Below are 27105 nucleotides of genomic sequence, written 5' to 3'. Positions count from 1 at the left end.
ATAATAGTAATAAAATCAAGATATCTACCTATTTTTGTGCCAGGAATTGCGGCTACCAGTAATCCAATGGTTGTTGACCTCTGAAATCCTATTAACTTAGATAGAATTAACCACAGTTTAACATCCCTGTTATAATAGAAGAATAAAGTGGAAAGGTCGTTAAGCAGGAATATGCAGTAACTTGAGATTTTATTCTCCCATAAAAAGGTGGACCTATTAATTCGAATCTCCCCTAACACTGGGAGGTTGTTTTCTTTTTATTATTACTGCATAAGTTTTGATTGGACAACCTGAGATGGGAATAACAAATTATATTTAGTAAAGTACTTAATTGCCATAGAGCGACGATCTAAATAGATTGGATGATTGGAACACCGATATTTTATAAGACATTTAGGAACAGTTTTTTTGGCTGCTTGGTGACCTAGAAAGGAAATTGTGCCTATATCTCAAGTTGAAATGTGTAGCGGGCCAACTGGCATGATTCTAGCAAATACCTACCAATTTGGCTGTTTCAAAGATATGTACATACTTCCTTAATACATGTAAAAAAATACCTTATTCGTATTTGTAGGGTTAAGATCTTGTTTGCTTGTTTGAATACCTATCTATGGTCGAGATAGTCGAAATTAAAGTCTGAAATCGCCATTCTTCTGTTTAACGAAGGCATTATCTTAGCCTTCGTTAAGAATCTTCAAAGTAATAATATGTTCATTTTAAGGTCTTTTTTTTTTTGTTTAACGACGTCAAAAATCATCAAATGACCCCTCCCGCTGTGGGTTAGCAGCGGAGAGGGAGTGTCAGACTCTTACTGACTAAAAACCGTCGTGTTCCGTCATAGGCCTTTTGTGTACCAGGGCCGCGGTGTCTCTTTCGAACAACCCGCAGCCCCGGCAGGTTCATTTTAAGGTCTAAAAGCAAGAACGCGAAGAAATAAATGAGAAATATAGTAAGTATTATAATAATGTTTATTTGAAGTAACTGAAATGAGCAAATAACATAATAAAAATATAGTGTGATATTGAAAGACAAAGACTCAGTGTGATTGGCATTTAAATAGGCATGTAGCATCGCAAAAGTGAGACATTTGTAGCTGGAAAGTCTCGTTAAAAGGCCGTATATTACACCAGTATGTAATAAATATTATGTTCTATACGACATTAAAGTCTTGAAGTGAAAAATACACATACAGAAATGTAAAAAGGTAGGCCCTAAAATTAATTATTTCTTCAGTTTTTGAATCGTAGTAAAAACCGTGATATCAAATATTATTGGAACTAATTTCTAGTACTTACAGTTTTTTTTTTGTTTAATCACTAGCAATGGTAACATTTGCTTTTGTCTTTAGCTATGAGGAAGGTAGACTTAGATTTTAACTTATTACCGTACTAGAAAAACATTTACTTTACTTACTTTCTTATATACTTTATAATAGAAGTATTCTTTGTAAGCAGCAGCATCTAAGTAGGTACTAAAACACTGCTGCGGTGTAAATACACTCAGTCTTTACGACTGGCCTACACAAACGTGACGTCAGACCATTAAAACTTGAGCCGTGCGCACTTATTATCTTCCCCCTAACACGTTCATTTTGTTTTACAAGGGGTAGGGGCGGGAGGTCTTCTTAAATTGGTCTTCTAGTGATCCACCGGGTCTTTTGAAATTTTAGACGGCAACAATCTTATAATAGTCGTACCATTTACGATCTTAGGACTGAGTTCCTGAATGCTAATTCTTTGTTCTAATATTCTGATAGTAGATTGCTCATTTATAGTTAATTTTGAACTTTAGTCAAAGTGTCTTCTTGTCTTTGTAATGTGGCACGTAGTTACACTTTAATTATGAATGGGGGTAATAAGAGCTATTTTGTTTCTGAAATTGGTTTATTGTTTGGAAGTGTAATACAAATGTAGGTGTATTGAACTTTTGGTGTTGGGTGGTAATATTTTTTACCTTTAGAACCATCAACATCAATATTGACATAGGTATGTCTGTCTTGTTTTATAACAAAATTTGCCAATGTAGGTGCTTCATATTGTAAAAGGTATTTAATTGAATTTATTTTTGGGAAAAAACTCGGAAATCTTTAGAGCATAAAAAAATCTTTAGCAAATCGACTGCTAAGTTTTATGAATTAAAATTTTCTTTTCCTTTCATTAAAATGGAAATATCTTATAGCATCCAAAATCGTTCTTCCTTTTGAATTCGATGAAATGTCAACGAGGCTGAACATTTCGAATTATTTTAAATGCAGTATTAAATATTTATTACATCAGCTCTCATGAAGTATCACACTAGTTGCAAGAACTCACTCATTTTTTTTTCATACAAGACAAAATATTTACCACAATGCCTTCTGTCTTCAAGTGAAAAGTTAGTAGGTATTAATCAGAGCCCTAACGAATCAATAAATAAATACCTACCAAAATTATTCTAGTTTCCAGAAACATTTTCTTCCCCGTTCTTGTAAATTATGTATTTAATATTAAAAAAAACTTCATAGCTTAAATTCCACAGGTGAAACCATCATACATAGAATAGGTACTTTACCAATTAAAAAGAATTGGAGTGAGACAGCGACCCCGGCTGACCTATTTCTGCTCCCGATCCGACTCAGGTCAATATGAATATAGGTTTTTATTCAAATTTCAACTTTCAGTTCTAGGCTGTAGGGTCGTTTTTAAGGTTGTGTGGCCATGTTCCTGAAATAGAATCGCGAGACATTCAACATCGATTGTTCTATGCAGGTCGCAGGTGTTATAAAATTAACGGCATCAGCTTTGACACCCAAATTAGAGGCTTTTTGTAGATATTTTACAGTAAACTGAAACAATTATTTGCTCAAACAATCTTTAGACTATTCAACAGGCATCTTCATCTTAAGCACTTACCAGCGCCTAGGTATGTTTCTTACCTTTTCTTGAAACTTAAAAAAAATCAAGCTAGGTAAGTATCTACAATTAAACATTACGAAAACAAAATTTTGGATATCGAAAATCATTTTCCCACCAATTAGAGTACATTTATACAGAGCCATACCTAAATTGAGGCCCCTTCACTCATTTTTATTGCTATCTATAAATATCTTCGGCAATTTCAATGCAGATATCAATAAGTAGGTCACAGTATTAATCGATTTCTTTACGCTAATAATTCAGTCATATTCATTCCGCAGAAATAAACGATTGAATAATAACTGAGGTATGAATTGCAGATAGGGGAACAAAAAAATTATAAAACTAAAGAGTTTTTACGTTGGTTTATTTCAGGAACTACTTTTCCGATTTGGATTCTTTACACCGGTTTATTTCAATGGGTATTTATATAAAACTATGTTAGACGCAATTACTGCTTGAAACTATATTACCATTTCTCTCCATGTATCGTGTACCTATGACCTTTACGTTCTCAACTTAGGTTTCCTATCTATCTCTTTATTAATATTGATAGGTATAAGAAACCCATAACAGCGTCCATTACGCAAGTAAACAACAGCTATACATAGTCTATGTATGTATATTGTATAATACTTGATAGTGTTTACATATTCGCGCTCCAATCAATCACTTTCGATTAGAATGCCACGGATGATGAATTATTTTGAACGTAACGGTCATTCGATGGAACGTTATGAATATTGACGTTCGATATTTGAATTGTAATGTTTTTTTCTTCATGTTGTGTTTTGTTTTGTAAGTTGCCATTATTTATAGAAAAAGAACAATTCAGTAAAATATTGTTAAGTATGCATAGTAATGGTATCCAACTAGATTGGTTAGAAGTAGTTCCTTAACTATTGTATGTCAACATAAAACCACTTTATATGTCAAAATTGGAGCACAAATTGAAGATCAAGCAGACAAAGTCGTGGGTGGAAGCTGTACATATAAATAAATACGAATAAAACAGTTCCGAGAAAAGACTCATACACGAATATTATTAGATATATCCTTGAGGGAGTTAGTGTATCTGCAGACAGAGGATGCCATATCTACAAATCAAATTACAATAAAAAGGCCCACATACCATACATTGAATATGAAAAAATAAGGAAATATGGAACACATAAAGATGAAGCGAGAAAGGTTGTCTTTTGTTTGAACTTGGCAAGTTACTCGTCCATCACCAGACCCTGGGCCGGATGACAAAGGAACCATTGAGGAAGTAAGCCCTTTCAAACAATAAAATAATTGTTGAAATCGGTTGGTAAACGACGGAGTTCTGCACGTATAAACGTAAAAAGAATACAAATGAATTAAGAACCTCCTCCATTTTTGGAAGTCGGTTAAAAAAAAGTTGTCGTGTACAATACCTCGTATTTGTCAATGAATATAATTCATTTCAATTAAGGTAATAAAAGTGGAACAGTTAAGAGTTCGTAAGCTTATTTTTTGTAATATTGAATAATAGTCAAACCATTTTTTCTCAGGACTCCCGGGATAGATTTCGAAATGCTTTGGTCTGGGACCTAATATAAGCCTATGGAACATAATACACTATGCAGTTACTGTGGGCAACACTTGAGCCCAACTTCCATACAAAGAATAGCATTGTCCTTTATAATGGCCAGGGTGCAATGTGCATGTTTATTAATTCGTCACGGCTGAATGGATTTTAATGAAACTTTGCAATAATGTATATACCTTATAAACAAAAAAAACATTGTCGTATTTTTTTCTTAGTACGAGCAGTAGTTCCTTTAAGAAGCGAGCGAAGCCAATGGTGGAAGCTCGTGTTTTTTTAACTTCATATCCAACTTTCACCAGAAACACCCTATACTTTCCTTCAACCTTTCGACGAAAAAAGAAACAGAATTTATTACCCCTTCGATTTCCCGGGACTCAATATCTTCGCCATCCTTGCTTCTTATTTACGACATCGTAAAGAACGAACATTTCTTTGTCAAGGTCAACTTGTGGTTTATTTGATGTTGACAGGTTTATAAAGTCAACCATATTGTGTTGATATTATTGTAAGTCATTTTCATCAAATCTTGGTAAATCTTCATGATTAGAAATTATACTTGAAATATATCTATTCAAAATTGAGGATACTCTGATGATCATATGTTTCGATAATATGTTTAAATCGTTCTTACATTAACAATTCAACGTTTCATAATACATAGTTCGAGTATCTGCAACACGCATATCCTTCTATTATGTTATTTATCGAGTAGATTTTATTACCTGTAACTACAAGTACAACAAAATGGTATTTTGTATTATTCGTTATTATTAAGTACATACTAGCTTACGTCTGTGGTTTCACTCGTCCCGAGACAAATATTTCCCGTAACCGGACGGTGACAAAAACTCCTATAGCCTTCTCCCGGGTCTAAGCTACCTCCCCTCTAATTTTCAGCTTAAACGGCCATTGATGTTTTTGTATATCAATGTAAAAAGGCCTAATCTTTCACATGTGATGGCGTGACCTACCTGATTTGTATACTTAAATTGGTACCTTACCTTTTTGTGTCGTTTAACAAACATTCGGAGTGTATCTCAGACACTTTTTTATAATATTTAGAAAAAAATGTTACGGAACAAGGATGCCTATCTTTGTTATTCATTAGAATTAGGCTAGGTAAAACATAATATTGACGGGACCCTAAATCAAAAAGAACATCGTGAAACAATTTACTAACAAACTACTAACGTTTAAATAGTAAATCATGAAATCACAATACAGATTAACGCAGACAAAGAGGCACATAATTGTTCACAAATTATCAAAGCCTATATAAAGGAGTTAAGTAGAAAAACATTGAAACACGCACTTGATTTCCAACATGAAAGTGATCGTGGCGTGTTTATTTTCCGTGATACTGAATGTGGAAAGTGTGATCTACCAAAATGTGACATACGAACCGGTGCAGAGGCAGCTGTTGGACTTTAAACGAGATCATCCGGTTAGTAACATTGTCGCAAACTGCTTCAGTATTCATGAATGAGATAATTAGTATTAAATAATAAAGTGTAACATTATGTTTTTGGCTTTGCAGTTACCGATAGGATTATGGACGAAAAATACTGGAGATCCAGTCGAGATAAGAGACACCATAACGATAAACTCTGATCAATTCAACAACCAGTTGCTTCTCGATACGATGTTGACATTTGATGGAGAGAGAATACCTGAGAGAGTGGTCCACGCTAAGGGTACTGGTGCCTTTGGATATTTTGAAGTCACAAATGATGTCTCCAAATACACTTACGCCGATGTGTTCAACGGGATTGGCAAGAAAACACCATTGGTAGTTAGATTCTCAAATGCAGCTCAAAGTCTTGGCGGAACTGACGTCAGCAAAGAATTAAGAGGCATGTCTATCAAATTCTATACCAGAGAAGGAAATCTAGATCTCTTATGCTTACAGACTCCTGTCTACTTATATCGAGACCCTTTGTTCTTCTGGTCTTTGGTCCGCGCTTTTAAAAGAAATCCGCAAACCAACATATTGGTAGACTACACGAGTCGCTGGGATTTAGTCATGTTAAAACCAGCTAACTACACAACTCTATGCAGACTGTCAAATTCTAACAGTCCGACAACTGTTTGTTCTCCGGACTATTCTCAGAAGACACACAAGTATTTTACCGTCAAATACTAAGACTCGTACCACTATTATATCAGGCGCTCGACATAAAACTTCGTTTGCTAGACACCACTATTACACATTAAGTACACACATCTACAAAAAAGCAATTAAATATCTTAATATTATCGACCTGAACAAACATAACGTAAAAGCTAAGCTTACTGAATGGCTTCTTCTACAAGATTATTCCCAAACGGAGGCACTGCTCACATATATTAACTAACAATATCTTATTAGTAATCACACATACATAACTAACAACCCAAACACACCCACCCACACACCCTCACACACTCTCTCTCACACACACACACACACACATAACACTCACACACAACACGCACAGTCACATAAGGAGCTCTTTTTTGTTTATTTAATTTTTTTTATTTTTATTTTTTTTATGTACTCATCTCTTTTTGTTATATCAAAAAAAAAAAAAAAAAAACTCAATTTAATTACATACATTCTGCTGTTTTTCGCTATACAATAAGACGATTAGCTACAATTGTCAACCAATATCAGTTACGCTGTATAAATCTGAATTTGTATAAATGTTCCGCTGAAAACTGCCTCCTAAGATACAGGTGACCCTAGTTTAGGAGGCAGGGTTCTTATATTTTGGTACACAGATTTTCTTCTGATGTTTTGCATAATAAGTGTACTATGTCTCTGCTTAACTCTACAATGATTCTTATTTAGCTAAGGCCGAATCTGTAAACTTTTGAATAAATAAATTTATTATTATTATAGCTCTTGCCCATACATTCTTTTGGACATTATCTGATTATGGTCTCCCTAATGGGTATAGAAGAATGGATGCTTTCCCAATTCATACTTACGAAATTGCTAATAAGCATGGGGAAAGACACTATGTCAGATTCAACTTTAGAACGGAACAAGGGTTTTCAGCATTGACTAATGAACAAGCACAAATAATTCAAGGTCAAGATCCAGATTATTTCAATAGAGATTTGTACAATGCAATTGAACAGGGTAACTTCCCTGCGTGGCGATTAGAGATGGATATGATGACACCAGAAGATATACAAAAAGTTGACTTCGATCCATTTGACGTTACTAGACTGTGGAAGAATGGCACATACTCCACAGTCCAGATTGGACGTTTAGTATTAAACAGAAACGTTGAAAATCAATTCAGAGATGTTGAACAGGGAGCATTTAACCCTGCAGCCTTGGTGCCTGGTATTCCTGGTCCAGCTGACTTTTTGTTCAGAGGCAGGAGAATGTTCTACAGAGATACTCAAAATCATCGTTTGGGAAGAAATCACAATAAAATTTTCATTAATATGCCATTGTACGCCAAGACATACATTCGCGACGGAACACCTCCTACAAGACTGAACATGAAGAATGCCCCCAACTATTGGCCTAATTCGTTCAACGGTCCCATACCTTACGTAGACGAGAAGAGGCCTCGAGAGAAACTTCTTGTACTGGAAAGTAATGCTGTTGATTTACAGCCCCTTAATTATTTCTATAATCATATTCTTGAAGATGAAGCCCACCGGCAGAGATTCATCCAAACTATAGTTGCAACTCTTGGTTCCGTTACTCCGCCGGTGTTGCAAAGGGTTCTAAAGTTCCTGTATCTTGTTGATCAGGATTTGGGTAGTCGAGTCAGCCTTGGTTTGGAAGTGGCTTTGGCCCAGGCTGCGGCTGAGCAAGCTGCAGCTCAAGCGACTCCTCCACCAAATGTGCCAATAAGGAATGTGCCAACCGCAGATCCTGCTCCTGAGAAATATCAAGCAAAACATGTTCACAGCGAGCATTAATCAATTGAAATAAAATAACATTAATGTTATATGGTTCATTTAGCCGGTGATATACTTTTGTTCAACCAATTTTGGCACTGTTATTGATTGTCATACAGATTCCTAGATGGATATGAATGTATAAGTACCAAAGTTCTAATTTTAAATAAATAAGATCCAAAAGGGTGTGGTATTAGTTTTTCTATCGTTCTCCATTTATTTAAATATTATAAATAAGGATTTGCCTATTTCATTTATTTTTCCAATAGATACATGAGTCGTGGTGGCCTAGTGGGTAAAGGACCAACCTCTCAAGTATGAGGGCGCGGGTTCGATCCCAGGTCAGGCAAGTACCAATGCAACTTTTCTAAGTATGTATGTACTTTCTAAGTATATCTTAGACACCATGGACTGTGTTTCGGATGGCACGTTAAACTGTAGGTCCCGGCTGTCATTGAACATCCTTGGCAGTCGTTACGGGTAGTCAGAAGCCAGTAAGTCTGACACCAGTCTAACCAAGGGGTATCGAGTTGCCCGGGTAACTGGGTTGAGGAGGTCAGATAGGCAGTCGCTTCTTGTAAAGCACTGGTACTCAGCTGAATCCGGTTAGACTGGAAGCCGACCTCAACATGATTGGGAAAAGGCTCGGAGGATGAGGATGAGATACATAAATGAAATGATCAATATTATTCAACCCGAAATACACATAATGGTACACTGTAGCATGCATTTCCTTTAGGGTATTATTATTATAATTATCTTGCAACATTCATAATTTTGTTAAATTATTTTGTAACCTTCTTGTTACAGAAATAATTGTTAATGCTCAATTATAAACATTTGCTTAATTGAGATTTATTTGCATTATAAATCACGTTATTTCAACGGATGTAGGTACTGAAAAGGTAATTTTTTTTCAATAACTGAGCGATATGTTGAGAGTTTCACAAGGCACAATCTTAGGTCCAATCTGGAAATCTAATCCCATAAGTATTTATTGAAAATAAAATATGTCTACATAAAGTTATATTAGCATACTTTTAACGACCAACATTTATTGGACAGATAAAAGCAGCCTAAGCTGTCATCGACGTCATGAAGATACTTATTGCATTTTCAACTGAAACGTCAATGATAATCTGCACACAAAGCTATCAAAAATATACGATTTATTTGTTTATTTAAAGGGTTAATATATTTTGACAAGATCAACATCTACATTGTAAGATAATCAGGTCTAATGTAAAAAATCACTATTTTGTGTTCCAAGTCAATTCACAAAATGTTATATCATTATCCAATCATAGATCACGCATTTCCTCAGATTAGCTAATTATTGTTTTAATTATGTTGCGTTGTGTACCAATAATTTGTAAGATTGCCAGTTAAATTGGTTCAAAATAGATGATTATGGGCTGAGTTTCATTTTATGGTATGATAAATGTGATAGTAATTTGTTTTTTTTTTCGTTATGAATCTACAATTAAAACAACGTTTTTGAACGTTTTTGTGAACCATCGAATAGGTAGCTTCTAAATGCCCTCGAAAATTATTAATGTGGGCGTAACAAGGAGGGAAAGACAGAATGTAAAATAAAGACTAGAACTAGACTTATGTATTAAATTCATAGCTTTAATTTTTGTTTTCAAGTACTGTATGAAAATAATCGCTGTCGTCAATGGTGATTAGACCATCATAAAGTATCTGTCTTCTAATTATGAGAGGGTGTATTCGATTCCATAACTTACGATTTCACACGTTAGACTGTAGGTCCCGACTGTTATTGAACATCTTTGGCGGTGTAGAACAGAAGTTATGCAGTCGCTTGAGAAAACTTATTGATTATAGCCCATAAGTACTGTATCTTTACATAGTATAACAATGTAAAGGTTGATGATAATGATGAACAAAATTACTAACTGACAGTAATTGCTGATTTAATAGCTCGTATTAATAAAGGTTATATAAGCTAGTTTTGTTAGGCAAGTGTGCAACACGCAGCCGATGCCGAGATGTGGTCGATCGTTGCGTGTCTGTTTTATGTGGTAGTCAATGCGGAAAGTATCAAATATGCAAATGTAACGTACGAACCGGCGCAGAGGCAGCTATTGGACTTCAAGCGGGACCATCCGGTAGGTGAATTCGTTTCTTATATTCTTGAATCCTAAGAAAGGTGCTTTTTTTATTTTTCCAATAAAAAACAAACATGAAATTATTTTATTGTCTTCTTCTATGATCTTCAAAGTGATATCCGAGTCGACTGGTATTTTAATTAAATTTATTCTTTTCAGTTACCAATAGGACTATGGACCAAAAATACTGGAGATCCAGTCGAAATTCGGGACACCATAACAATAAACTCCGATCAATTTAACAATCAGTTGCTTCTCGACACTATGTTGACCTTCGATGGAGAGAGAATACCTGAGAGAGTTGTCCATGCCAAGGGTACTGGCGCCTTCGGATATTTTGAAGTAACGAACGATGTCTCCAAATACACTTACGCTGATGTGTTTAACGGGATAGGCAAGAAAACGCCTTTAGTAGTTAGGTTATCATCAGCTTTGCAAAGCGTAGGAGGCTCTGACCTTGCCAGAGAGTTGAGAGGTATGTCGATTAAATTCTACACAAGGGAAGGCAATTTAGACTTACTATGTTTATCAACACCAGTGTACTTGTACAGAGATCCTATGTTCTTCTTGAACCTAGTGCATGCATTCAAGAGAAACCCACAGACAAACTTATTTGATTTCACTAGTCAGTGGGACTTAGCAACTCAAAGACCTGTTATCAGTCACAACTTCTTCTGGACATTGGCTGATTATGGTATTCCAAATGGGTACAGAAGAATGGATGCCTTCCCCATACATACTTATGAAATAGTTAATAAGCATGGGGAGAGACACTATGTCAGGTTTAACTTTAGAACTGAGCAGGGAGTCTCGGCAATTTCATCTGCTCAAGCAGCTGTCTTACAAGGTCAAGATCCAGATTTCTTCAATCGGGATTTGTACAACGCTATTGACCAGGGTAACTTCCCTGCATGGAAATTGGAGATGGACGTGTTGACACCACATGACATTCAAACTATCGACTACGATCCTTTCGATGTTACTAGACTATGGAAGAATGGCACATTCTTCACCGTGCAAATTGGACGTTTAGTGTTGAACAAGAACATTGAAAATCATTTCAGGGATGTCGAACAAGGAGCATACAACCCTGCAGCCTTGGTGCCTGGTATTCCTGGACCACCTGACTTTTTGTTCAGAGGCAGAAGAATGTTCTATAGGGACACACAAAATCATCGTTTGGGAAGAAATCACAATAAAATTTTCATTAATATGCCATTGTACGCCAAGACATACATTCGCGACGGAACACCACCTACAAGATTGAACATGAAGAATGCCCCCAACTATTGGCCTAATTCATTCAATGGTCCTATACCCTATGTAGACGAGAAGAGACCGAGGGAGAAGTTACAAGTATTGGAAAGTAACGCTATTGATTTAGAACCCTTGTCTAACTTCTACAATTACATTCTAGAAGATGAGGGACACAGACAACGATTTATTAATAATGTAGTTTTATCTCTTGTGCCAGTCACTCCGCCGGTGGTGCAGAGAGCTCTAAAGCTCCTGCATCTTATTGACCGTGACTTGGGTAACCGAGTCACTGTTGGTTTAGAAGTAGCCTTAGCGCAGGCTGCTGCTGAGCAGGCTGCAGCTCAAGCCACTGCTGCACCAAATGTACCCATCAGAAATGTGCCGACAGCTGATGCACCTCCTAAACAGCCAGTATCAAAAGATGTAATCCGTCTTCTCTAAAAATATAGCTTTTATGTGTACATCATTCAAATTATTTTAATAAAGTTATTGACACTTTTCCTATATCTATGAAGTTTTCTTATTCATTTTCTTAATGCAATAAATATAAAAATGTTAATTAAAGAGGAGTTTTATATTTTATTTCTGGGACTGGAGATTAAACAGTTGGCCGACAGTGGGCCCTGTGGTTGGTAGTTTGGAAATTATCGAATTATCGAAAGCACGTGTACCTGGCTCTCCAGCGTTGGGCTTACCAAGATGGACGCTAGCGGCGGTCTTCCCGATCACACACAATTGTCACGTTCACACCCGCGGGCGGATTATCACAACAGTTCGCTATACCTTATACACAAACATTATATTACCTTTGCCTACAGCTGTGGTGAGGATGCGATGCGGCACAGGAGCAGCACGAGCGTTTTCTCTCGGCGACACGTTTATTTCCAAAGGTTTTGCAATGGCGATGGCGCGTGAGTGCGTCCGTCGCTCGAAGTCGGGGATGGGGGTAGCCTGTTTGAATGTTGTCAAAGGCGAAACTAGTTATCGATGAGTGAACTGAGTAGTTCGTTATAGAAAATATAGATGGCGCAACCAGTTGGATATTTTTTAAAAGAAAATTGTGATATCAATCAGATTTTCCTGACCTGATTGTTGTTATGTGCGTACTATCGTTCATTTCACAAAGGTATACGTGGGCGGATACTCTTAATTTGTTCGTCTATGGTTTTCTGCTGTAGTTAGGTTTTGATTAATGTAGTAACCTTCATTATTTATCCACCGTTTCATGATCTGATTTCAAGTTATAGTAAATATAATGCTGAATTACTGAATTTTACTTAAGAAAATTCAAATGTGAGTCAGGTATTTAGATTGACGTAGAACGGACATATTCATTTAACATGATTATTCTTTAAAGGAAATAATGTACTATTATTAAGTAATTTTATACACCTCAATATTGATAGCCATATCCTACTCCGCTAAGTATATGAACTTTTGAGTGTTAACATTTTTAAAGGTACGTGGGCGTGTAATCTATTTTCTGCTATTTACAGTTTTATGTATGAAATCAAAAGAATTTTTCACAAAGATCTAATTGTCTACTGAATACATAGATACCCTTGCTTAAATATATAATATACGCGGATACTAAGACAGGCCCATTGAAGCAACGGCGGATCCAGGGGGTAGGTCACAAGGTCATGACCCCCCCCTGGGCCAGGTTCAGGACCTAAGGGGACCAATAATTGAAATGGTTAAACACGATGTTTTCAGTTTTTGTTATAAGTATAAGATAATTTTTATTCCGAGTGAATAGGTAGATACCTACATAGTAACAGGTAGAGTAGTTTTGCTGAAGAATTCGTGCTCGCAACGCTCACTCTCTATTCTTTATTTACTCTTTATCCGTACCCAAAAGGAGAAAACGGGATCCTGTTACTAAGAATCCGCTGTCCGGGTTGTCTACATTACATGCTGTATCTCATGCAGGGCCGTCTTAACCTATGGTGCAGGGTGTGCGAATAACCCGGGCGCCTCGGTCTCAGGGGCGCCGCGGGACGCCCCACCACCAGGAAATTTCGAAGAAATTACACCCGTTCGATAAGGAAGTTCCACATTGTATCATGATACTGACAAAAAAGTCGCCTTCGCTTTGTTGGATCGATCATTTTGATTATTTTTAACTTTTAACATCCTCCAACTAAGTGAAAAAATTCTAGCTCGCTACGCTCGCGAGTAAATGACTATGTCTGTACTGTATTTCTGATTATTTATTATTTTTAATGACGCACCGAATCAACGAACACAAATGGCACTCTCTCTAATCACGGTTCCTTTTTATTTGTACGTAATTCCCAGTCTGATTTGTGAGTCTTCAAACAAATAATTCAAAAAAGTTCGCGCTCGCTGCGCTCGCGGCTACTTGTTGCTTTACAATGTATTTAATCAGGTGGTTTTGTGTCGTAGGTTCAAAAAATTTCGCGCTCGCTTCGCTCGCGCAATATCATATATACCTTGCTTTGATAACTTCATAAGTCAAATATAACAAAAAAAAATATTAATGGAGTCCTCAAAAACAAAACAGTTTGCGCTTCCGACTGCTTGTTACTTTACAGCGCTTTTTAAAACTTATGAACTTTTTGTGTCCCAAAATTAAAAAAATTTGCGCGCTCGCTTCGCTCGCGCTCATCGTCGCGCCATAACGTAGTCCTGTCTCGACTTTCATAACTTAAATCTGGCCAACAGTTTGAGCCTACAATGATTCGGAAACTTTTTATAAGTCCTTTACCTAACAAAAAAGTGACTTTCGTTCGAACGTTCTTATTTATATTCCTTTTGATTTTGAGTAGTACATATTGTATGTACTACTCAAAATCTTTCAATAGATACATAAGTGGCGCTTGGGTGATGATTGCACCGAGGCGCTACATGAGCTAGAGACGGCCCTGATCTCATGAACCCTTACCAATAGTAAGACAATTGAAGTTTTCACAGAAAATGTTTTACTGTTGCTGCAATAAAAAAAGGCTTGTGTTTAAACACCACCCAAAAAAGTACCTATTTTACTACCAAAAAAATTCTAAACGGTTACCAAAATGGATAAATGGTCACCAAATAACGTTTCCAAAAATATTATTAAATAAAACCATTTTTTCGTATTATTGACTACTAAAAAAATATATGGACGCCTTTAAAATACACTTTAGACCAAATTTTATATATTATCACTACTTAGATGTTACCAATTATGTAATACCATGATTCCTAATTTGGTCATTTTTGTTAGACTAAAAAAGCTAACGATCGCTAGAATATTTCCCAAATACCAATTAATATACTGGGGTTCCCAAACGTACGTCGCTTATTTATTGTTATATGAATTTGGGTGTAACTCAGTACGTTTAAAATGTAAGCACGCAACATGCAGCAAGCATGGCTTCCATCACGGCTCCGGCGCTGCGTGGCTCCGGCGGTCCCATGCGAGCTTATCGTCGCAGATGGTTTTCACGCTCACCACCGCAGCTTCGGCTTGCTGGCCGGCTCAGCCGGCCAGCCTCAGCCGCGGCGGCGAGCGCTTCAACTACCTGCGCCTCAGCTCGCAGGCCGCCTCGCCCCTCCGTGCCTACGCGGTTTTGAATTGCACTCTAGGGGTAGGGCAGACAAGACTACGTGGAGTCGGTTTTGCAGCTATTCGTTTTCGTCACTAACTTTGATTTTTGTTAGTAATATTAATCTTTTAGTTGGATAGAATTTGGTGACCATTAATCCATTTTGGGAACCAAAAATAATATTTGTGCGAGATTTGCGATTTTTCTGATGTTATTTTATTTTTTTTGGATCATAATATTATATACTTTAGTGCCCTTTTAATAAAGTCAATTTATTTTTTTTGGAGTAGTTTATTTTATTTGGTGCCTCAGCTTAGAGTCTTAAAAATATTTTTGGTGACCGCCTAAATTATACCCATAAAAAAAACGTACGCGCCCTTTTCTACGTACACAATACTTTTCAAACGTTTAGTCTTCAACCTGAAAAAATTCTCGCGCTTGCTATGATCGCACTTTCTTGTATTTGTGCTGTCTATTTGTTATACAGCAAGAAAGCGTTTTCATCTACTTTTAGTCCTCGAACTGAAAAGAAATTTTCGCGCTCGCTTCGCTCGCGCTTTTTCAATTTCACATCTGTGATTCTGTCCAAGAAATCGCGTTCGCTCAGCTCGGACCATTTTCTACATAAAAACACTTTTTTAACCTTAGTCCTCGACCTGAACAAAAATTTTCGCGCTCGCTTCGCTCGCGCTTTTTTGTTTGGCACGTGTGTGTGGTATAAATACGAGAAATTGCGCTCACTCTGCTCGGGCCATTTTCTACATGAAAACACTTTTCTTCACATTCGTAAAAATTTCGAGCTCGCTACGATCGCGCTTATTGTATTTATACTACTACTTTTAATATTAACAGATCTATACGCTACAATATAATATTTTTTGTGACTTGACCACGACTTTGTGACCCCCCCCTGGTGCCGAAGCTGGATCCGCCCTTGCATTGAAGAGGTAAGAGGAGAGGAAATACTGAAAATATAGATTACTACTGTTATAACAGTAAAAGTAAAATCGTTAAATGCTATCAATAATGCAGAAATGACGTTTTTGTAAATTAACACCTACAAATAAACGTTTCCTGGCATTATGCTGATTAGTTTAAAATCTTCTTCCCGGTGCTGTTATATAAATATGATGCGGTCAATCAGCTCTCTATTGTTTTCGCAAGAATGGGCAAACTTATTGCCTGCGTTTGTTTCTTCATAGTCTTAGAATATGTGAATAGCTATGAATGTTCCAATGAGACAGTAGATGCAGTATCACAACAGTTGGCCGAGTTTAGAAGCAGACACCCGGTATGTGATTTGTATAATAATCTTCTATTTAAGTATGACTTTTACGACTGTATGACTTTTAAATGTATATTTTTGATTGTAAATATAAGTATTGCAGAAGATTTCACAATTAAGGTAAGATATTAAGTTAAGAGGAGGTTTTAATGACATTTAGTAACGTATTAAATTATTATTCTTCAGAGACCAATTGGTGTGTGGACCAAGCATAATGGTGACCCAATAGACATCAGAGATACCATTACTCTAAACTCGGATGTTTTCAACAACAAACATCATTTTCTTCTAACTTCTCACGTCGACAGAGAAAGAATTCCAGAACGAGTGGTACATGCAAAAGGGGTCGGTGCATACGGATATTTTGAAGTTACTCACGATGTATCCAGATATATCAAAGCCGATGTATTCAACGGTATTGGAAAAAAAACACCTGTCGTTGGGCGTTTTTCTACAGCCACACAGAACCTTGGAGGCACTGACTTGGGCAGGGAAATGAAAGGAGTAGCCTTAAAGTTTTACACAAATGAAGGAAATCTTGATTTGATATGCTTAAATATACCAATACTTTATAAAGACCCTATAGACTTCTTGTCCTTCATACGATCTTTCAGAAGGAATCCTCGTACTGGAATATTTGACAATACAATGAGATGGGACTTCATGATTATGAGACCTCATGTTTTGCACATAATTATGTGGTTACAATCTGACCTTGGTTTACCAGATGGGTATAGAAAGATGAATAATTTTCCAATCCATGCATATGAGGTTTACAACAAAAAGGGAGATAGGTATTATGTAAAATTCAACTTTAGAACTGAAATAGGGTTGTTCAATTTAACCAATGCTCAAGCGCAAGCAATAGGAACTGAAGATCCAGATTATTACAATAGAGATCTGTATAATGCAATTGCAGCGGGTAACTACCCGTCTTGGAGATTAGAAATGGACATTTTGACGAAAGATGACTTAACAAAGATTGATTATGATCCGTTTGATCTAACACGACAATGGAAGAGAGGAACATACAGAACCGTAACAGTTGGTAAATTAGTTTTCAATCGTCGTGTTGACAATGTATTTAAAGATGTTGAGCAAGCTGCTTTTAATCCAGATAACTTAGTTCCAGGAATAGTAGGTCCACCTGATTCTCTATTTAAAGCTCGAAGAGTTTTCTATCCTGACACTCAACATTACCGTTTGGGAGCAAACCATGCAAATACAGGAGTCAATGCTCCTATTTATGACAGGAATTATAATCGCGATGGAAAACCACCTGTTTTGGATAACATGAAGGATGCACCGAACTATTATCCTAATTCTTTTAATGGACCCATGCCTTACGTTGACGAGGCTCGACCAACAGAACGTTTGTTTGTTTTGCAAAATACTGCAGTAGACTTGCAACCCATGTCTGAGTTTTACAATGAAATTGTAGAAAGTGACGCTCATCGACAAAGGATAGCCAATAATTTTGCTGCTTCATTCGAAGGGGTACCCAGTGATATCGAGAGGAAGGGGCTTAAGTTACTATCATTAGTGGATCCTGATTTAGGCAGAAGAGTTAAGATAGCGTTGAATATAGCCAAGGCTAAAGCAATGATACCTCTAAAGGAGAGATATGATAGCAGAGCTCAGTGTTTAAGTACGACTTAGAACGAAGAATGCAAATTCTGAACTGAAATGTGATATATTGTGAGTTCAAGACTGTGGTGTAATAACTATGCAAAAGTTGTTTATGCTAATTCAATTCAATAAATATAAAAGAGTTCCTTGTTTTTATTTGAGTAATGATACAAGCAGGTTTACTTTTCAGTCTATCCCTAACATGATATGGCCTCAAGCATTCAAAGTAAATAAGTAACTAAGTAGTACATAAGTAGGTACAACATGATAATTATTTCATAAATACAACACATTAGTTCGTGGAAGGAAAGAGGAAATGGGCGGTGGAAACTAAACATTAGTGTAGTCGATTTTATAGGGAGTGGTACATTTTATAAGGGGAGACCTAGGAGAGTTGTGACAATTTTTGCTTTTGGGGCCATATCTCTTTCAATAATAATTCCATAGCTATGACAATTATATAAATTCATTTAGCCCCATTCCTACTATTTTTAAATCAATCACCTAAATTAAACAAAGTATCACAGTTTTCGAGAAAATCAACTAAATAAAAAACCGCTCCCCCTGTCACAACTCTCCCTCCACCGAGGTATGTGTGACTTGTACCGTGGTGAATTGTTACCATGTATTACGTGTAAATAGACCCAGGTGAAAAGACATATTCTATTAATGAATATTATCCTTTAGTACCAAATAAAATAACATATTAGCATTCGTGAACATCAAGTGTAAAAAATAGCTTGAACCACACTTCTCTTGCTTTAGAATTTTTCTATCTTGACTGTGGTTTTGTTATTTTATTTTTTGTTCTAACTGAACTGAATTCAAAGAAATGGAGATAACTCACCAGGAATATGTACTAAGAAAACAACTCCCCTCGGTGCTTAAAATTACAACTTGATCCGCATAATGATTTATATTCTATAATCACGATGTCCATACAAAACATAAATGCCACTTTTTGAAACTTGAATAACTAAGCAAGTAAATAAAAAATAACACAACAAATTATACATGCTTGAATTAAGAACATCTTACTTTTAGGCACATAATGAGGTACATGAGCAGGTTACATGCATTTTAAAAAGGTGCGGATTAAGCGACTCGAACATGTACCAAAGCAAAATAACCTACCCGCGTGCTCTGTTGCGTGCGCGCGGGTCACTTGCGCATGGTAACTTGCTCCACCAACATGCACCGTGTAGAAGCACCCTAATTGTATGGACACAAACGTCATATTGAAAGTACCGCGCGTGGAGTGTCTCCGGCCGCGGTTGGTAGTGTCTCGAGTTGAGCTCGAGTCGAGTCGAGCGTCTCGTGAGCAACAAACAACCGTTGTTGCCAGCTCCCTAACTATTATAGAGAGAAATCGTCCTTGTTACAACTCTCCCACGTCTCCTTTTTTATTTTGATTTATGCCCTATTACCTTGCAGCGTGAGCTAAAAGTAATGATAAATTGTGATACATTATAGCTTTGAGAGCGAACGGCAAACTAAACAGTCGGCCGATAGTTGACCCGATGGTTGGTATTTTTTTAAGAAAATCTTGATACTTTAGGGATCGGTTGTTGGGTTGAATCCCTAATTGAGTACTGCCTCTTCTGGTCGGGGGTGCAGAGGGTTGAGAGAAACACGGTGTTGAGAACCATTCACTCGGAACAGTGCGCAGTAACTGTCGGTTCCTTGCATGCCTCACGCTCTCACACGTTTTTGCTTACCTTGCACTCTGCCATACATACATACTTTCATGTGTACCTACAATCAAAGTTTTCAGTCGGTCTGATATCGGCTAAATACCAGATTTTTGTAATGTGCGTACTACAATTCATCTTCGTACTGTCCTAAGAGCACAAACAAACTATCGGCCGACTAAAAGTTTGCAGTGTGCGTTTATAAGAGTCAAATTAAGCATCAGCAACGAAACAATTAATCTAATCGATCTTTTATGTCCGATATAATCATACATAGATTACGCTCTTCGATATTCAAAAACATTAATTATGTAGTCATAACATGTCAAGATATAAAATATTAATCGTAACGAATAATTAGCTCTTAAATTATAATCGGCACGAGTTTCCCTTATGCACTATTATATAATACGTGACTAGTGACTGTTATGTACTCTGTACTAGTTTTCTGCATACAGAATGAAGTTTCTAGTTGTCTGTGTATGTTTGTGTGTTGTTGTGGAATATGTAAAGAGCTACCAATACGATAATGAGACTGCTATGGTTGCTGATGCTGTGGCGCAACAGTTGCCCGACTTTAGGCGACGACATCCTGTGAGTTTTTAATTTACTTGGTGGATTCACAATGATACAGTTTGTACTACATTTAGGTTTGTCTTGAATGGTGATCGCTATACATTTTAATTGGAATTTAATCTTCAATTTGTCTGACATCATTAAAATTCCAAGTATTTATTCTAAAAATATGGATAAAATGTAGCCCAGATATTTTAATGACGTATTATTTTCAGAAACCAATCGGAGTGTGGACTACAACAACTGGAGATCCAATAGACATCAGAGATACTGTTACTCTAAACACAGACTTATTTAACAGTAAACAATTATTTCGAGCAAACGCTCATCTCAATAGAGAAAGAATTCCAGAACGACTTGTTCATGCTAAAGGCATTGGAGCTTATGGATACTTCGAGGTTACAAACGATGTTTCAGAATACACTACTGCGGATGTATTCACTGGAATTGGGAAAAAAACACCCCTTGTCGGAAGACTGTCTACATCTATACAAAATATTGGTGGAAGCGACTTGTCCAGAGAAACGAAAGGAATATCTATAAAGTTTTACACGGAACAGGGAAACTTAGATTTACTGTGTTTGAATATTCCTATATTCCTTTACAGAGATCCAATGGACATCCTACATTTTGCACATTCATTTAAAAGGAATCCGCGTACTGATGCTTTTGACAATAATGCCAGGTGGGACTTTATGATATCAAAACCAGAATTTGTACACACATTTCTGTGGCTGAATTCGGACTTTGGTTTGCCTGATGGATACAGAAAGATGGACATCTTCGCGATCCATCCTTATGAATTGTACAATAAACATGGTGAACGATTTTATGTCAAATTCAACTTCAGAACGAATGTAGGTCTATTTAACCTGACAGATGCGCAAGCGGCAGCAATAGGCATCGAGGACCCAGACTACTATAACACTGACTTGTACAATGCTATTGCTGAAAAGAATTACCCTTCATGGAGATTAGACATGGATATTCTGACGAAAGACCAGTTGACTCATTTAGATTATGATCCATTTGACCTAACAAGGCTTTGGAAGAGAGGCACATATCGTACTGTGACAGTAGGGAAACTGGTTTTCAATCGATTAGTTGACAATCACTTCAAGGACGCTGAACTAGCTGCTTACAGTCCTGACAATCTAGTGCCAGGTATATTGGGACCTGCTGATTTAGTTTTTAGAGCTAGAAAGATATCGTATCCTGATACACAAAATTATCGATTGGGAGGAAATCATGATAACATAAGAGTGAACGCTCCTATTTATGATAAGACATATAATAGGGATGGGACACCGCCTGTGTTGGACAACATGAAGGATGTTCCAAACTATTATGCAAACACCTTCAACGGTCCCATTCCTTATGTTGATGAAAATCGACCAACAGATAGATTATTCATTTTGCATAGAAACGCTGTTGATTTACAACCAATGGCTGAATTTTACAATGAAATAGTGGATACTGATGCACATAGACAAAGAATTGCGGGTCATTTTGCTCAAATGCTGGTAGACGTGGCCCCTGATATAGAGAAGAAAGCTCTTTACATATTGACTTTGATAGATACTGGTTTAGGAGGACGTGTTAAAGCAGAGTTAAAAACATTGAGAGCTGTGGTGCCACAAGAGAGAAGAAATCGTATCGCACAATGTATAGCTAGTGCTAGTTAAAATAACGAAGTTACAGCATGGAATTATACTCGATATTAAAGACTTGGAGTTTTCATTCAAATGATGTACCATGATGTAAGTAGGTATACTTAAGCTGTAATAAATCCTTGTTCTAAATTATAGTAAGGGCCGAACAAACCGGGCGACCTTACCAAAAATATGATAACTAAACTTACAATTTTGTAATCTTCATAAGTAGTGACATTGAGGACTTCATTTGATTAAATTCATTAAAAGCATGAACAGATATTTAAAGATTTTCAGCAACACGTTTCTTCTACATAAAAGCGGCTTATGGATGGATGATGTCATACTAACTAATCACACTTCTATTGTGCTTTACAATGCCACCATGAAAGGTCAAAACATTAATTCAAGGGACAAACTGATTTGCATAAATATTAAAATCCACATATTTCCGTCATCCCTTTATAACAATAAAAATGTAAATTTATTAGAAGCTGGGGCAGAGGCTGGTGAATACTTTTCCGCTATAACTTCTATGCTGCAAGCTGCCGCCGTTGATTATGGTAATACAGCGATAACTTCAACTGGTGTTCTGTTTATTCACTCCTGACGTATTAATTATGAAGCCGAGTTTAGAGTGGACTGGTAGTCAACATGGACACAGTGTAGGGATATGCAGAAGATCTACATATACGCGGAAGAACTTATTAGTAGTAACGAATCTTTTTGCTTTAATATATTTAGAAATCTCATAATTCCTTAATACAGGATTTCCCAAAGTGGGTACCGTTGAGAGAGTAGTTGTTCGGTGGCGACATTACGACGGTTTATTTTTTCAAAGCGTCCGCGGAATTTTTTAAATTGTGAAATGATTGCAAAAAGTTTAAGAAACCCTCCGTGCTTTAATAAGTTAATGCTTGAGTATGAATGTATTTAGTTAAGATATTATTTTATTCACCAAAATGAAGCGAAGATCGATTGAATCGGGTTAATGTTTTGGTGCTAAGGTTGACAAAATAATTTTTGCATTTACTTTTACCACTTTAGAAAAAAAGCTCAATGGTTGCAGTTGTTATCCTTCTGAATTATTCTACACTTTATCCTCGATGTTTGCCAAACAAAATTGCTGGCCAGTGGATGAGCTGACCTGTTTTCTACTCGCTCTATATCTAGAAGTGTCGCCAAAATAGACCCATTTATAACGAACAAGTTCAGCAATAAAGCTAATTTATAACGTCTTTTAGCAACTTTAGTACTTGAAATGATTGTTAGACTAGAAAGTTATCTTGTCAGGATTAGGTTTTTATACGCAGATGTTGCTAATTGATTTTTGAATGGATTTCTTGCTTACTTATTGCTGACATATGCCAGTGGCAGCTGTGCTGTGATCAAAAATCTTTTCCAATACAAACGTTTTATGTTAGTGGTCTGCAAACGGTGGCTTAAGAATCAATACTAATAAAGCATTTTTGGTACTGCTCATATTGCATCCAGCATTCATCTACACTAATATAATCAAGAGGAGTTAGTTTAAGAGCTCTGCAGTTCATAAAAATGAAAAGAAATTGAGACCACATCTTTAAATCAGCCGAGATATATACCAGTATCATTGTAGACCGTAATCCACGCCCATCCAACCGATTTGTTATCAACGACTCTTTTTATCCAGCTCCGGGGAAACTGTTCAAAATTCCAGACCATTCATTCTCTTCAATATCCAAGATTTAATAGCAAAGTTGGGATTATAGCGAATATTGGAAAACGTAGTAATATTTTAACCAATGAAAAAGCTGATCCCAGCGATAAAAATGTCTGGATTCAGCTGTTTAAGGAGTAAACTTAAATTAAAAGTACTTATTACTCTTTATAGACTTATCACAATCGAAATGGAATGATTGGATGATAATATCGATTATCGTTGTTTATATTTACGAGTAAATTAATCGATAGAAAAATAATCATGATTATTTTTTACCAATTCTGTACATAATAATTAAATTGCTGAAACATGTTCTGAGAATTCGAGCTATGAAAATTCGCGTTTATTAAAAACACATTTGCAGCTTAAATGTCTTTATATATTAATTCCGTAGGTCTCATAAATTACTAAATTAATTTGCAGTTACCAAAAAACCTCTCCAAATTAGTCTCCAATTACCATTTTTAACATCGTCAATGAAACCGGAGCTACCAGGGGCACATAAGTAAAAAGGACGCGGAAAGGGCGCCGTTACAGTTGGTTATATACGTGTTGCGTCTCATCGGATTATGTAAATAGGAGTCTATAAGCGGAGGGTCGTTCCGTGCCCGTTGTTTCGGAAAACCCCTCCCCCCACACCCCGCATTTCCTCCCCTCCCTCGACCTGTCCACTGTACTGGAAGTTAGCTCGACCGTGTATACTTAGAACTTCAGTAGTCTGTGTGGAACGGAACGGTTTTTCTATTAGTTTTAAGCTTGAATGGAAAATCAATTATGTCTTCAATGTGTATGGGACTTGGGTGAAAAGTAGACATATTTGATGTTACATTGATTTAAGAATGAATGTTTGAACAACGTAGTTGAGTCGATAGGCCAATATCAGACTTTTGCGCATCATGCTTTGAAAATCTAGCAACACTTCTTAGTTCTTCCAAACAAAATAAAATCGTCAATTTCAATATTAAAAGCAGGCCCATACCTGCACTAACACATACTCACTACCAAGCAATCTGGTCTAGAATTTAGATGCTAATATTGTTAGTGCTAAGTTGAGTACTGTAGGGTAGTTATAAGGCTAGAGTGATGTTCAAACCTGACGTACTTCCGTGATGACTACATATAAGTAGGGATTCAAGGTTGATACGATAGGTGCTTTTGTAACAATTCAGACAAAAATTAAATGATTGTTTTTTATCATTTAAATATTCACATCTTAAGGGAATAATTATAGTGTCCCTATTCAGAAAAAAACAAACTATTTTTCTCAAAGTTAGAGCTAACTGACTAAAAGGTCGGCCGACAGTTCACCCGATGGTTGTCAATTTTCTGTAAAAACATAATCTTGATTCCATTCAAAGATTTCAGTCAGTCTGATACCGGCTAAATATCTGATCTTTGTCATGTATGTACTAACCATCTTCATACTGATTTATGAGCCCTTAACAAACTAACAGCCAATTAAAAGTCTGCCGTGAGCGGGTACTTTAAGAGTGCATACTTCTTTACGTACTTTTAACTCCTGTGGAGTAGCCACCTACGAAAAAAGTGGTAGTGAATGTGGTGATAATCGTTTTCATCAGGCGAACCTTCCGCCCGTTTGACCCATTCCACATAAAAATGTGGCGTGCACTTACAACTGCCCAGTGAACCAGGGAAAGCTATTAGCTGGCTATCTGGAACACCCTCTACAGAAACTAATAGTGTCCACGAATCATGGTTCTCGTTTGTTTGTTTTTAGGTTGTAGTTTAATATGGGATGGAATTACATTTTACTAATACTACTATTTGAATATTTTTTACCACTGTACTAAGCAAATCTTCTTGTTATAAGTATAGAGAAGGTTCATACCTGACGGAAAATTCGCCGCGCGCTTATCGTAAATGTATGATCGTCGCACTAAAGCATCATCGGTTAGGCGTGGATGGTTAAATGTTTTCTCGTTTGTCTGTTTTGAGGTTACGCGACGCAGTTCCCGTCAGATATGAGCCTTCCTTTAAAAACAAAAGTAATGGTAGCAACAGTAAACCTTTTATTTCGTTTAAAGAGAATAACGTAGTTTACTACAAGCAGGTCATGATTTTAAACTCGCTATACAAACTCAATTATTTATTTAAAAAATCTAACCATCTGTCGCAGCCTATCCACATTTTTAAAGCGTACCGATCAATGCTTTTGTTTCCTCGCTCAAATATACCAATTCAAAAAAGAGGTTGAATTTTTTTCATCAATCAAAGCCAAAATTAATTGGAACCCAACCAGTTTTAATCCTCTGGATATAGAATTCAACTATGTATATTTGATTGAAATTCACTGCGTTTTGACCTTTACAAACGCTGATATTTTTTTACACGGAATTCGGTTTACAAAGCTGATTTTAATTTTTAACGAATATATTTACTTTTATCTCGGGAACAATTGGGTGATTTAAGACTAATATTACCTTGGTTTTGTCTCTAAATTATAACACTAATATCTAGGTAAAGTGTTTGCTGTTTAGTACCTTCACAGGTGCTATTGTTACCCTTTACACTGAAACTCATTAACGTTATTTATTTAAAATAGTTAGTTCCTAGTCTTCAAAAGGCACTGAACTACAGTAATAGGTATGTTAACATACACCTACCAATTTACAACCCACGTTCAATTTCTGAAGTACCTTATACAAATGACTTGGGTTATCCAATTTAAACAAAGTCTTAAGTTGTAATTTCAATATGTCGTATATTAGTTTAGTAAATATGTATTAGTTTAGTAGAAAATACCTCAATACCTGAAAAAAAGTACCTACTCAAAAGCATGTAGGTCGTTAGATCGAATTTATTTATTTTTTTTATAGAAAGAATACAAAATAAGTTAACTACTCACGTTTGAAGTAAGTAAATACATAAGAAACCTAGTTAATTAAATTTTCTTTTATTACCTAGGTAGTTACGTCCCAAGTAGCACAAAACTGTTGCTTAAGAGCTTTAGAGCCAATCCGATTATTACTAAAGATGCCAAGCTTAAGCGCCAGAGCGTGCTCTACAGACCTTATGCAGCAGCTTTGCAGCCAAAGGGGCACAACTTTTTGCAGTCTATAGTTCCATTAGAAGTTCATAGTAGAGGCATAAAAGCGATACAGGAGCGGCAACTAATAATTAATACCATACTAAAGCTCTTATGGCGATGATTGAATGAATGACAAATTTAGCTGAATGACGAAAACTTCATCTGATCGTTCACCTTGTCTCTCATTTATAAAATATATTTGTTGTTCCTGAGT

The 27105-nt window shown here is 36.4% G+C and overlaps 4 protein-coding genes across 4 annotated transcripts; all 4 read left to right on the top strand.

Moving 5' to 3' along the window:
- Positions 1–5791: 5791 nt before the first annotated feature.
- LOC124634160 (peroxisomal catalase 1-like) lies at positions 5792–8460 on the top strand. Its single transcript, XM_047169584.1, has 3 exons — positions 5792–5911; positions 6005–6542; positions 7349–8460. The coding sequence occupies exons 1-3, from the start codon at positions 5792–5794 to the stop codon at positions 8389–8391; spliced, it is 1701 nt and encodes a 566-aa protein (XP_047025540.1). The 3' UTR covers positions 8392–8460.
- Positions 8461–10349: 1889 nt separating this feature from the next.
- On the top strand, positions 10350–12254 carry LOC124633862 (peroxisomal catalase 1-like). Its single transcript, XM_047169231.1, has 2 exons — positions 10350–10502; positions 10662–12254. Exons 1-2 carry the CDS (start codon positions 10383–10385, stop codon positions 12198–12200), a joined length of 1659 nt encoding a protein of 552 aa, XP_047025187.1. The 5' UTR covers positions 10350–10382; the 3' UTR covers positions 12201–12254.
- Positions 12255–16475: 4221 nt separating this feature from the next.
- Positions 16476–18254, top strand: LOC124634159 (catalase-like). Its single transcript, XM_047169582.1, has 2 exons — positions 16476–16601; positions 16782–18254. Exons 1-2 carry the CDS (start codon positions 16476–16478, stop codon positions 18252–18254), a joined length of 1599 nt encoding a protein of 532 aa, XP_047025538.1.
- A 2087-nt stretch (positions 18255–20341) lies between these two features.
- On the top strand, positions 20342–22218 carry LOC124634045 (peroxisomal catalase 1-like). Its single transcript, XM_047169446.1, has 2 exons — positions 20342–20509; positions 20707–22218. The coding sequence occupies exons 1-2, from the start codon at positions 20375–20377 to the stop codon at positions 22174–22176; spliced, it is 1605 nt and encodes a 534-aa protein (XP_047025402.1). The 5' UTR covers positions 20342–20374; the 3' UTR covers positions 22177–22218.
- The last annotated feature ends 4887 nt before the right edge of the window (positions 22219–27105 follow it).

Source organism: Helicoverpa zea, chromosome 10, assembly GCF_022581195.2.
Source record: "Helicoverpa zea isolate HzStark_Cry1AcR chromosome 10, ilHelZeax1.1, whole genome shotgun sequence".
In the NCBI taxonomy this organism is placed as follows: Eukaryota; Metazoa; Arthropoda; class Insecta; order Lepidoptera; family Noctuidae; genus Helicoverpa; species Helicoverpa zea.
This window is presented reverse-complemented; position numbering and strand designations above follow the sequence as displayed.